The sequence below is a fragment of the Sus scrofa genome, chromosome 13 (assembly GCF_000003025.6).
Source record: "Sus scrofa isolate TJ Tabasco breed Duroc chromosome 13, Sscrofa11.1, whole genome shotgun sequence".
Lineage (NCBI taxonomy): Eukaryota > Metazoa > Chordata > Mammalia > Artiodactyla > Suidae > Sus > Sus scrofa.
This window is the reverse complement of record NC_010455.5, coordinates 108,477,578-108,490,997: the sequence shown is the minus strand read 5'-3', so window position 1 is coordinate 108,490,997 and position 13,420 is coordinate 108,477,578. Positions and strand designations below refer to the sequence as shown.

General features: G+C 40.7%; 1 protein-coding gene across 5 annotated transcripts in view; it reads left to right on the top strand.

Annotated features, from left to right (window-relative positions):
• Positions 3,882–13,420, top strand: part of LRRC34 (leucine rich repeat containing 34) — a 35,558-nt gene continuing 26,019 nt past the window's right edge. For 4 of the 5 annotated variants that reach the window (XM_021069764.1, XM_021069765.1, XM_021069763.1 and 1 more), the window contains exon 1: positions 3,882–4,021. In XM_021069764.1, coding sequence (XP_020925423.1) covers positions 3,925–4,021 — 97 coding nt within the window. In that variant the 5' untranslated portion in view covers positions 3,882–3,924. The remainder of the gene's footprint in view (positions 4,022–13,420) is intronic. The other variant, XM_021069767.1, reaches the window with a different exon arrangement.

The window sequence follows — 13,420 nt, the reverse complement described above, 5'->3', positions numbered from 1 at the left end:
GAAGCTAGGGAAGCAATCCCGTTTACCATCACATCCAAAGGAATAAAATACCTAGGAGTAAACCTACCTAAAGAGACAAAAGATTTATACTCTGAAAACTACAAGCCACTGATGAAAGAAATCAAAGATGACACAAATAGATGGAAAGATGTACCATGCTCGTGGATTGGAAGAGTTAATATTATCAAAATGACTATACTACCCAAGGCAAGCTACAGATTCAGTGCAATCCCTATCAAATTACCAAGGACATTTTTTCACAGAACAAGAACAAAATATTTTAAAGTTTGTTTGGAAGTACAAAAGACCCAGAATGGCCAAAGACATCCTGAAAAAGAAAAATGGAGCTGGAAGAATCACGCTCCCTGGCTTCAGACTATACTACAAAGCAACAGCTATCGAAACAATATGGTACTGGCACAAAGACAGAACTATAGATCAGTGGAACAGGATAGAAAGCCCAGAATTAAACCCACACACCTATAGCCAACTCATCTATGACAAAGGAGGCAAGACTATACAATGGAGAAAGGACATCTTGTTCAATAAGTGGTGCTGGGAAAACTGGAAAAGAATGAAATTAGAACACACCCTAACACCATACACAAAAATAAACTCAAAATGGATTAAAGACCTAGATACAAGACCAGATAGTATAAAACTCTTAGAGGAAAACATAGGCCAAACACTCTCTGACATACACGACAGCAACATCTCAGATCCTTCTCAGAGAATTGACAATAAAAAGAAAAATAAACAAATGGGACCTACTCAAACTTAAAAGTTTCTGCACAGCAAAGGAAACCCTAAACATATTGAAAAGACAACCCACAGAATGGGAGAAAATCTTTGCAAGTGAATCGACTGACAAGGGATTAATCTCCAAAATTTATAAACACCTTCTGCAGCTCCATACCAAAAAAACAAATAACCCCAACCAAAAATGGGCAGAAGATCTAAACAGACAATTCTCCAAAGAAGACATACAGATGGCCAAGAAACACATTAAAAGCGTCACTCATTATTAGAGAAACGCAAATCAAAACCACGATGAGGTACCACCTTACACCAGCCAGAAAGGCCAGCATCCAAAAGGCTACAAACAATAAGTGCTGGAGAGAGTGTGGAGAAAAAGCAACCCTAAAACACTGTTGGTGGGATTGTAAATTGGTGCAACCACTGTGGAAAGCAGTATGGAGATGCCTCAGAAAACTAAACATAGAACTACCATTTGATCCAGCAATCCCACTCCTGGGCAACTATCCAGAGAAAACCATGACTCGCAAAGACACATGGACTCCAATGTTCATTGCAGCACTATTTTCAATAGCCAAGACATGGAAACAACCTAAATGTCCATCAACAGAGGAGTGGATCAAGAAGAGGTGGTACATATACACAATGGAATAGTACTCATCCATTGAAAAGAATGAAATACCAGCATTTTTAGCAACATGGATGGACCTAGAAAATATCATGCTAAGTGAAGTCATCCATACAATGAGACACCAACATCAAATGCTTTCACTGACATGTGGAATCTGAAAAAAGGACAGACGGAACTTCTTTGCAGAACAGATGCTGACTCACAGACATTGAAAAACTTATGGTCTCTAGAGGAGACAGTTTGGGGGTGTGGGGGGATGTGCTTGGGCTGTGGGATGGAAATCCTGTGATCATTATACAACTACAGATGTGATAAATTCATTTGAGTAATAAAAAAAAAGGAAAGAAAACCTTGAATTTGCAAAGTGCAACAATTTACATAAATTTCCATTGTATTTACAACTGTTTACATAGCATTTACATTGTATTAGTTATTATAAGTAGTACAGGGGTAACTTTGCACAGCTTAGGTGCAAATACTATGCCTTTTATATAAGAGACTTGAGCATCCAAAATGTTGATATTAGAGTGGGTCCTGGAACCAGTTCCAGAGGATACAGAGGGATGAAGTAAAACGACAATAACCTTACCTATTCTCTTTGGTTCTGACTTCTAGCAAGCTCAGATTTAAATTAGCTCGCTCACTCTCTTGCTCGCACTCTCTCTCTCTCTCTCTCTTTCTCTTGGTTCTTGACACATAAACACGCAGTAAATCCACTCTGTTTCCTTGCAGACAGTTCGGCAATATCCTTCTCTCCTGCTCCCTAGCTCCCAATCAGGGATTGTTTTTTCCAAACTACATCCCTCTTCCATATCTGGAAATCACTGGGGGTAATGAGAAATGTTCTAATGGAAATAAGTTACACATTTGGTTGGTTTGTTTTTGGCCTTCTATTTGATACACGTTTTGACACTGTGGGCTGCAGTTCTGTGTAAATACTGTTTTTGGTTTTGTTTTGCTATGGCAGATAGGGTAGGTGCCATTTGTGTGGTTAAAGCACAGCTGTTTTTCTTTTATTCTGTCCCAACCCTGTTTGTTAGTCACTCTCTAGAACAAACGTCTGATTCTGCCCTTCTTGCTCCCATGGGAGAATATTCTTCCCTTCTCCTGGGGCAGCAATTAATGAATCCTCAACCTCTTTTTACTTTCCCCTATTTTCTTAACTCAGAATAATTTAAGGGAGGGATAGGGAAGGGCAATTGCTGAATTGTACCTACACTCACACTTTAATATTTCAGGCTACCTCTCCACTTTGTTGGTAGCACATGAGATAAATGAAAATATAATTGTCTTTTCTACCATCATCATGTTTAATATGAAGAAATACTTCTCATGATGCTTAACATCTGTGGGCTACATAGAGATTCAAGAGACCTCTGCTTTGCCTGGCCCAGTTTCTTGGCAGAGGAGTGGAATTGCCTGGTGGGGTGGCAGGAGAGAGAGAGGACTCAGACATTTTGTTTTTCACTTTTGAACTGTTTTCATAAATGGCCTGTTTTCACCGTGAGCATCTTCCTCCTACCTTTTCTCAGGCAATGAGTCTCTAGCTCCAGAGTCCTCTGCAGGGCCCTTCCATTTCCTTCTCTTTGATCTATGGCCCAAACAGGTTCTTTCCTTCCCTCCTTTCTCTTCTTCTCTCCTGGGGCCCATGTACCAAATCCTGACCATGTTACTGTAACTATCACTGGGTTCTGTCTCCTTCTCATTCCTCCTGGGCAGCTTCAGACCTCATCTTCCCTAGGTGGTGTCAAACCCATTCTCTACCAGCTGTTCTTCATGTGAGAGTGTCCAACGCCCTGCCCAGAACAGCTGTGCTTATTAGAGGATGCCCAAGACACACACACACACACACACACACACACACACACACACGAATCTGTGCTCATCTGAGCAGCCCCCAAATACCTGCACGTCTCCAAAAAGCACAAGGCAGTTCTACTCTCTGGCAGGTTCACCCGGGTCAGTCAGGATGATACCTCCTCCAAGGAGCCTTTCCTGATGCCACCACCCCTCCACAAGGCCAACCTACAAGCCCCTTTATGTTCCCTTAGCTCTGTGCCCTTTCCGTGCTAGTGCCACTCTGCTTTTGCACCTGGCCTCCGCAGGTATGTGCACACTTTGGGGGAGCGTACTGTGTCATAATTGTCTTTGTATCCTGACCCATCAGCCGTGCCTCTAAACTTCAAAAACTTCTCCGACCCAGCAGCCGTGCCTCTAAACTTCAAAAACTTCTCCGCAAAGGAGCGGAGGTGCTCTCCTTTAGTGTGTCTTTAACCCAGGGCAGGTGACCTGGACCCAGACGGGGTGACCAAAGAGCCTCCGCGGGCACTGCCTGCTCAGTTAGGCCTCAGGAGCCAAGCGTGTATTGGCAGAGGTCGGCTCCACTGGCTAGGGCCAGCGATCAAGGTCCCAAGGTCCCAAGTTCCAAGGGTGGGTCTGCTCCAGGCCCAGTTTGCCTGCCTTCCGGGGGTGGGGCTGGCGCACGCGCGCGGTCGTCATGACAACAACGTCGCCGCCGCCGGCGGGGTGCCAAGACCATGCAACACCAAGCGGAGGCCAGGCCAGAGTCGGGGTCCATGACACCCGCCCCCGCTACGACCCCTACCCCGGTCTGGGCTGCGGCTGTCGGTAACGGTAAGAAATGGGGTGTCCTTCGGCGCCGGCCAGGGCCCAGACGAAACGCGGGAAGGGCTTCAGGGCCAGACCTATTCTTCTGAGCAGGTTTCGCGCCAGAGGTGGCCCGGAGGTCGGGTGTCCCCGGTAACCCAAGCCGTGGCCGCAACTTCTGGGCGCCTCCAAACGCTGGCAGGCTGGAGGGGAGCCCCAACATCCCAGGGCAGTTGAGCTGTCCTGGAGCACGGTAGGTTGTCCTGTGAAGTAAAGTGTGTCGTCAACTCGGAGAAGTTTGTCTGGATAAACTTCTTGGGGCCCTTCTTGGGAAGTCCCCACAGAGCAGGGCCCAGGCGGCGAGAGGGTCTGGAAACTGCACTTTGCACCTCTGTGCCACCTGTTTTTTTTGTTTTTTGGGGGGTTTCTTTCTTTTTTCTTTTTTAAGAGCCTCACCCGCTGCATATGAGGTTCCTAAGCTAGGGCTCTAAACAGAGCTGCACCTGCCGGCCTCCGCCACAGCAACGCCAGATCCCAGCAGCGTCTGCGACCTACGCCACGGCTCATGGCAACGCTGGATTCTTAACCCACTGAGCAAGACCAGGGATTGAACCCCCAATCTCATGGTTCCTAGTCGGACTCGCTTCCCCTGCACTACAAAGGGAACTCTGTTTTGGTTTTTTTTTTTTTTTTTTTCTAATGGCAGCACCTGCGGCATATGGAAGTTCCCAGGCCAGGGGAGTCAAATCAGAGATGCAACTGAGGCCCATGCCACAGCCACAGAAACACGGGATGGAGCCACATCTGTGACCTACCTGGAGCTTGCGCCAATGCCAGATCCTTAACTCGCTGAGCGAGGCCAGGGATCTGACATCCTCATGAGGACAATGTTGGGTCTTAACTCACAGAGCCACAATGGGAGCTCCCCACCTGGGTTTTAAGTATTTCTGCACTCATGAATGATCTTGTAGCAAGTTAAGCGTAGCTTGGACACCCCTTCTCTCTCCATCTTTTTCGTTTTGCACAATTGTGTGCTTGTAGCTACGAAACTGCTTCAGAAGCCTCGCGTATTCCTCACAGCACTTAAAGATGGGTATTGTTATGCTCTGCTTTTAGAGTAAGAGGAAGTTTAAGATTGAAAAAAATTTAAGTAACTTGTTCAGCATCACACAGCCGTTCCGGATGGGCGCCCAAGTCTGACTCACCCTCAATCCTTGGATTTCCCAGTACTTGACTGTTCCAGGACAGGAGGGTATTGAGAACCACCTCCGAGATGAGCTCTTGTCTAGAAATTTTGAAATGTGCTGCTAGGTGAAAATTATTTGGAATTCAGTCTTAGGTGTGGATGAAAAATGAAATCTAGGTTAGATTCTTGACATCTTCTTGTGTAATTGGTCATTCCTAGTTTTTGCTTTACTATTTGAGGACTGGTTTTCCTAATATGGATGCAGTATAGGAAATAAATTATTGGTGCCATAGAATCCTGACATACAATACTTAGGTGAATTTTAAAGAAAAGAGATAGTAACAAGAAAATATAGCTAAAGCTTTAAAATACTTTAAATCAATGGCCAGGTAATTAAATATGAATATTCTTTTTTTTTTTTTTTGTCTTTTTGCCTTTTCTAGGGCCGCTTCCATGGCATATGGAGATTCCCAGGCTAGGGGTTTAATTGGATCTGTAGCCACCGGCCTACGCCAGAGCCACAGCAACGCGGGATCCGAGCTGTGTCTGCAACACACAGCTCATGGCAACGCCAGATCCTTAACCCACTGAGCAAGGCCAGGGATCGAACCTGCAACCTCATGGTTCTTAGTCGGATTCGTTAACCACTGTGCCATGACGGGAACTCCTAAATATGAATATTCTTGTAAATTTCTTTAGCTACATTTAGCTTGGGCTCTGAGATTCCTTCATGCTTTCCTAAAAGCATGAATTTTCCTGGATGTGGTTTGGCCAGCTGAGATCAGGCAATGAACCTCAGAGAAGTTCTCAGGGCAATCCTACCTCTTCTCTTTGATGACGTTTAAGAACATTTAAAAATCAAAATAGAGAAACTGTGAATTTAGGCAACCAAAATGGATCCTGTTGGCCATTATGCATGTGGTTTCAGATGCATTCCTTCATCCCTGAGGACTTGAATTTCTCTGAAGTGTGTCAAACTCAAGGACACTACCCCCTGTTGTCAAAACAATATCTGCTTGTAGCTGGGCTAGCTGCAACCTTATAGTTTCAAATTTCCTCCCACCTTTGCAACTTTGTAATCATTTCAAACTCCCAACCAAATCCTTGTTTACCAACACTGTTATTTATTGCCCATTCCAATCCTAATTCTTGACAGATAATTTATGTATCCTTGTGGTTTTGTTTTTCTGCTTTTATAAGCCTCCACCATTTTGTAGTCTGGTGGAGCACAATTCAAGTGCTTCTGGAATATGTGGCTCCCAGTCTCCAGTCCTAACAAACCCCAAATAAACACCTCTGTATTTCAATCAGTTCTTCATTTCTGAACTTTTTGTTAACATTTTTAGTACCAAGGAAGGTAGTAGCCAGAGAGAGGAAAGAAATCCAGTGGAAGCCCAGCTCCAACAAGTAAATCTATTTGAGATCTACTTTGCTTTCTGTTGAGACACTAAAGTAGAATTTTTTTTTTTTTTTTTGTCTTTTTAGGGCCGCTCCAGTGGCATATGGTGGTTCCAGGCTAGGGGTCCAATTGGAGCTGTAGCCACCGGCCTATACCACAGCAACACCGGATCCTTAAGCCACTGAGCAAGGCCAGGAATCGAACCCGCAACAACCTCATGGTTACTAGTCCAGTTTGTTAACCACTGAGCTACGACTGGAACTCCTTTTTCTTTCTTTCTTTTTCTTTTTTGTATTGCATTCCATGTTAACTCTGGTCACCTAAGTCCTAAGTCTGGAGGATTTTTATCCTCCCTCTGCTCCAGGCTCAACAATTTGAGGAGTCTTTGTGCACCTGAGAGTTTTAAAGGTGCTGAGAATAGGAATCTGTTTAGCATTGTTTAATTCAGTGTTTCTCAAACTTATTTGAGAGTAAATACCATTCTATTTAGAGTGTCTTTGATTGTTTTATAATTAGTATTACAGACAACATAGTTTGGGAAATACTGTGCTGAAATATTATTTAAAAACATGAAAATTTCCTAAAATAAATGAAAGATTTCTTAAAAAATTTTTAAATTGAAATATACTTGAATTACAATGTTGTCAGTTTCAGGTGTACAAAGTGATTCAGTTATACATATAGATATGTATACTCTTTTTCAGATTCCTTTCCATGGTATGTTATTACAAGATATTGAATATAGTTACCTGGGCTGTTTAGTAGGTCTTTGTTGTTTATCTGTTTATATAGAGTAAGTGAAAGATTTCTTATGGACATCCATCCATAAGACGAATTATGCTGCTATTAAAAATTTTCAGAGAATATCTAATGACATGGCAAAACTGTGCACAATGTTAACTGGGAAAAAAGGATAGAGAAGAAGAAAAAGGATTAAGGATCTGGCATTGTCACTGCAGTGGCTTAGGTCACTATTGTGCCTCAGGTTTGTTCCCTGGCCAGAGAACTTCCATATGCCACAGATGTGGCTGAAAAAAAAAATTTTTTTTTAATTAAAAACTATAAGAACAGTTTATTTCTTTCAATTTTAATACAAGGCTCCTCATTTTAAATCTTATTTTTCACATTTGTTTAGAAAACTCATTAGTTCATATAGTGAGGAAATCCACTCAGCAAAGGACATCTTTGAGACATGGAGACCTAGAGAAGCTGGATCCTGAAGACTTTGGGTTGAGTAGTGAGATCTCTGGGCATAGACTCTTTTTTTTTTTTTTTTTTTTCCCCACTATACAGCAAGGGGATCAAGTTATCCTTACATGTATACCTTACAATTACATTTTTCCCCCACCCTTTGTTCTGTTGCAACATGAGTATCTAGACAAAGTCCTCAATGCTACTCAGCAGGATCTCCTTGTAAATCTATTCTAAGTTGTGTCTGATAAGCCCAAGCTCCCGATCCCTCCCACTCCCTCCCCCTCCCATCGGGCAGCCACAAGTCTTTTCTCCAAGTCCATCATTTTCTTTTCTGTGGAGATGTTCATTTGTGCTGGATATTAGATTCCAGTTATAAGTGATATCATATGGTATTTGTCTTTGTCTTTCTGGCTCATTTCACTCAGTATGAGATTCTCTAGCTCCATCCATGTTGCTGCAAATGGCATGATGCCATTCTTTTTGATGGCTGAGTAGTATTCCATTGTGTACATATACCACTTCTTCCTAATCCAATCCTCTGTTGATGGACATTTGGGCTGTTTCCATGTCCTGGCTCTTGTGAATAGTGCTGCAATGAACATGCGGGTGCATGTGTCTCTTTTAAGTAGAGTTTTGTCTGGATAGATGCCCAAGAGTGGGATTGTGGGGTCATATGGAAGTTCTATGTATAGATTTCTAAGGTATCTCCAAACTGTTCTCCATAGTGGCTGTACCAGTTGACATTCCCACCAGCAGTGCAGGAGGGTTCCCTTTTCTCCACAGCCCCTCCAGCACTTGTTATTTGTGGATTTATTAATGATGGCCATTCTGACTGGTGTGAGGTGGTATCTCATGGTAGTTTTGATTTGCATTTCTCTTACAATCAGCAATGCTGAGCATTTCTGCATGTGTTTGCTGGCCATCTATATATCTTCTTTGGTGAACAGTCTATTCAGGTCTTTTGCCCATTTTTCCATTGATTGATGGGCTTTTCTGCTGTTGGGTTGTATAAGTTGCTTATATATTCTAGAGATTAAGCTCTTGTCCATTGTATCATTTGAAACTATTTTCTCCCATTCTGTAAGTTGTCTTTTTGTTTTCTTTTGGGTTTCCTTTGCTGTGCAAAAGCTTTTCAGTTTGATGAGGTCCCACGGGCTTATTTTTGCTCTAATTTCTATTGCTTTGGGAGACTGACCTGAGAAAGTATTCATGATGTTGATGTCAGAGGGTGTTTTGCCGATGTTCTCTTCTAGGAGTTTGATGGTGTCCTGTCGTATATTTAAGTCTTTCAGCCATTTTGAGTTTATTTTTGTGCATGGTGTGAGGGTGTGTTCTAGTTTCATTTCTTTGCATGCAGCTGTCCAGGTTTCCCAGCAATGCTTGCTGAATAGACTTTCTTTTTCCCATTTGATGTTCTTGCCTCCCTTGTCAAAGATTATTTGACCATAGGTGTCAGGGTTTATTTCCGGGTTCTCTATTCTGTTCCATTGGTCTGTCTGTCTGTTTTGATACCAGCACCACACTGTTTTGATGACTGTGGCTTTGTAGTATTTCTTGAAGTCTGGGAGAGTTATGCCTCCTGCTTGGTTTTTGTTTCTCAGGATTGCTGTGGCGATTCTGGGTCTTTTGTTGTTGCATATAAATGTTTGGATTGTTTGTTCTAGTTCTGTGAAAAATGTCATGGGTCATTTGATAGGGATTGCATTGAATCTGTAGATTGCTTTGGGTAGTATGGCCATTTTTACAATATTGATTTTCCCAATCCAGGAACATGGAATATCTTTCCATTTCTTTACATCTTCTTTGATTTCTTTGATTAAAGTTCTATAGTTCTCCTACCATTTGACCCAGCAATCCCACTCCTGGGCATCTATCCAGGGAAAACCATGACTCGCAAAGACACATGGACTCCAATGTTCATTGCAGCACTACTTTCAATAGCCAAGACATGGAAACAACCTAAATGTCCATCGACAGAGGAGTGGATCAAGAAGAGGTGGTACATATACACAATGGAATAGTACTCAGCCATCAAAAAGAACGAAATACCAGCATTTTTAGCAACATGAATGGACCTAGAAACTATCATGCTAAGTGAAGTCATCCATACAATGAGACACCAACATCAAATGCTTTCACTGATATGTGGAATCTGAAAAAAGGACAGACGGAACTTCTTTGCAGAACAGATGCTGACTCACAGACGTTGAAAAACTTATGGTCTCTGGAGGAGACAGTTTGGGGGTGTGGGGGGATGTGCTTGGGCTGTGGGATGGAAATCCTGTGAAATCATATTGTTATGATCATTATACAACTACAGATGTGATAAATTCATTTGAGTAATAAAAAATAAAGAAAGAAAGAAAGAATAAAGTTTTATAGTTCTCGGCATATAAATCCTTTACCTCTTTGGTCAGGTGTATTCCGAGGTATTTGATTTTGTGAGGTGCAATTTTAAAAGGTATTGTATTTTTGTATTCCTTTTCTAATATTTCATTGCTGGTATAGAGAAATGCAACTGACTTCTGAATGTTAATCTTATATCCCGCTACTTTGCTGAATTTATTAATCAGTTCAAGTAGTTTTGGGGTTGAGTCCTTAGGGTTTTCTATGTATGGTATCATGTTGTCTGCATACAGTGACAGTTTTATCTCTTCTCTTCCTATTTGGATGCCTTTTATTTCTTTTGTTTGCCTAATTGCTGTGGCTAGGACTTCCAAAACTATGTTGAAGAGCAGTGGTGAGAGTGGGCATCCCTGTCTTGTTCCAGATTTGAGTGAGAAGGCTTTCAGTTTTTCCCCATTGAGTATTATATTTCCTGTGGGTTTGTCACAAATGACCTTGATTATGTTCAGGAATGTTCCCTCTATACCCACTTTGGCGAGGGTCTTGATCATGAATGGATGTTGGACTTTGTCAAATGCTTTTTCTGCGTCTATTGAGATGATCATATGATTTTTGACTTTTTTTTTTGTTAATGTGGTGTATGATGTTGACTGATTTGCGTATGTTGAACCATCCTTGTGAACCTGGGATGAATGAACCCTACCTGGTCATGGTGTATAATTTTTTTGATATGTTGTTGGATTTGGTTGGCTAAGATTTTGTTGAGAATTTTTGCATCTATATTCATCAAAGATATTGGCCAATAGTTTTCTTTTTTGGTGGTATCTCTGTCTGGTTTTGGAATGAGGGTGATGGTGGCATCATTTGAATGTCTTTGGGAGTATTCCTTCTTCAACCTTTTGAAAGAGTTTAAGGAGGATGGGCACCAATTCCTCTTTATATGTTTGATAGAATTCGCCTGTGAAGCCATCTGGTCCTGGACTTTTATTTGTAGGGAGTGTTTTTATGACATCTTCGATTTCATTTCTAGTGATCGGTCTGTTCAGTTGGTCTGTTTCTTCTTGATTCAGTTTTGGCAGGCTGTAAGATTCTAGAAAATTGTCCATTTCTTCCAGATTGTCAAACTTGTTGGCATATAGTTGTTCATAGTATTCTCTTATGGATTTTTGTATTTCTGCTGTATCCGTTGTGATTTCTCCTTTTTCATTTATAATTTTGTTTATTTGGGTTCTTTCTCTCCTCTTTTTAGTGAGTCTGGCCAGGGGTTTGTCAATTTTGTTTACCTTTTCAAAGAACCAGCACTTGGTTTTATTAATTTTCTCTATTGTTTTTTGAGTCTCTATTTTATTGATTTCTTCTTTGATCTTTATAATTTCCTTCCTTCTGCTGACTTTATGTCTTTTTTATTCTTCTTTTTCTAGTTCATTTAGGTTGAGGGTTAAGTTGTCAATTTGGGATCTTTCTTCTTTTTTGAGAAATGCCTGTATTGCTATAAATTTCCCTCTGAGCACTGCTTTCGCAGCATCCCATAGGTTTTGAGAGGTTGTGTCTTCATTATCATTTGTTTCAACGTATTTTTTAATTTCCTTCTTGATTTCCTCATTGACCCATTGGTTTTTTAGTAGCATGTTGTTTAGTCTCCATGTAGTAGGTTTTTTCTCTTTCCTTTTCCCATGGTTGATTTCTAATTTCATGGCATTGTGGTCAGAGAAGATACTTGAGATAATTTCTATGCTCCTAAATTTATTGAGGTTAGCTTTGTGTCCCAGTATGTGGTCGATTCTTGAGAATGTTCCATGAGCATTTGAGAAGAATGTGTATTCTGATTTTTTTGGATGTAGTGTCCTGAAGATATCAATTAAGTCTAACTTTTCTATTGTTTCCTTTAGGATCTCTGTTGCTTTATTGATTTTCTGTCTAGAGGATCTGTCCGTTGATGTGAGGGGCGTATTAAGGTCTCCTACTATGATTGTATTCTCATCAATATCTCCCTTTATGTCTGTTAATATTTGTTGTATGTATCTGGGTGCTCCTGTATTTGGGGCATATATGTTGACGATAGTAACATCCTCTCCTTGGATGGATCCCTTAATCATTAAATAGTGTCTTTCTTTGTCTTTCTTTATGTCTTTTGTTTTAAAGTCTATTTTGTCTGATATGAGTGTTGTGACTCCTGCTTTTCTGTCATGTCTATTGGCGTGAAATATTTTTCCCCACCCTTTCACTTTCAATCTATATTTATCCTTTGTCCTAAGGTGAGTTTCTTGTAGGCAGCATATTGAAGGTTTTTGCCTTTTTATCCACTCAGCCACTCTGTGTCTTTTGATTGGGGCATTCAGTCCGTTGACATTTAAGGTGATAATTTAATTGATAGATGATTATTTATTGCCATTTTGAACCTCGTGTTCCAGTTGATTCTATGGTTCTCCATTCTTCCTTTCTTTTTTTTTTTTTTTTTTTTTTTGGTTGGATGGTCTCCTGTTATCATCTGCTTGAGTGTATTTTTTTTTTCATTTTTTTGCGAATGCAATATTTGGTTTTGGCTTGTGGTTGCCCTGTTTTTTAAGTATGCTAACCCCTTCCCATAATTGTGTGTTTTAGCCTGATGGTCCTGTAAGTTCAAACCCTTCATTACTATATTAAAATTAAGAAGAGAAACATACAAACAAACAAACAAAAAGGGTTATTTATTTCCTAACACCCCTTGCCCACATTTTATGGTTTTGATGACTCTTTTTTATTTTTTTCTTTTTAATTTTATTTTGTTTGAAGCATGTTCATGATTAAATCTGTATGCTGGCTTATTTGAGTGACTGCTCTCTGATTGCGGTTTCCTCAGTCCTAGTTCTTCCTCTTCTTCTTTTTTTTTTTTCTTTTATTTTCTTTTTTCTTCCCTTTCCTTCCTTTCTTTTTGGTTTAGAGAAACCCTTTCAGTATTTCTTTTAACCTGGGTTTTATGTTGCTGTATTCTTTTAGTTTTTGTTTGTTGGAAAAAATTTTTATTTCCCCTTCTATTTTAAATGATATTCTTGCTGGATAGAGTATTCTAGGTTGCATATTTTTTCCTTTTAGCACTTTAAATATCTCTTTGGGCATAGACTCTTAAGGAGACACACATACATAAAAGGTAGGACAGAAAACAAAGACAGTAGTGTGTGCTTCTAAGAAAAGAGTCAGCATACCTTCCACCCCAGAAGGTCTGGGCCACAAAAATAATGTTTTAAAGGTAATATTGAAAACAGTAACACCACTAAGGAAAGCTGCAGGTATTACAGAGGAAGAAGATCTCAACTCCTGTTTT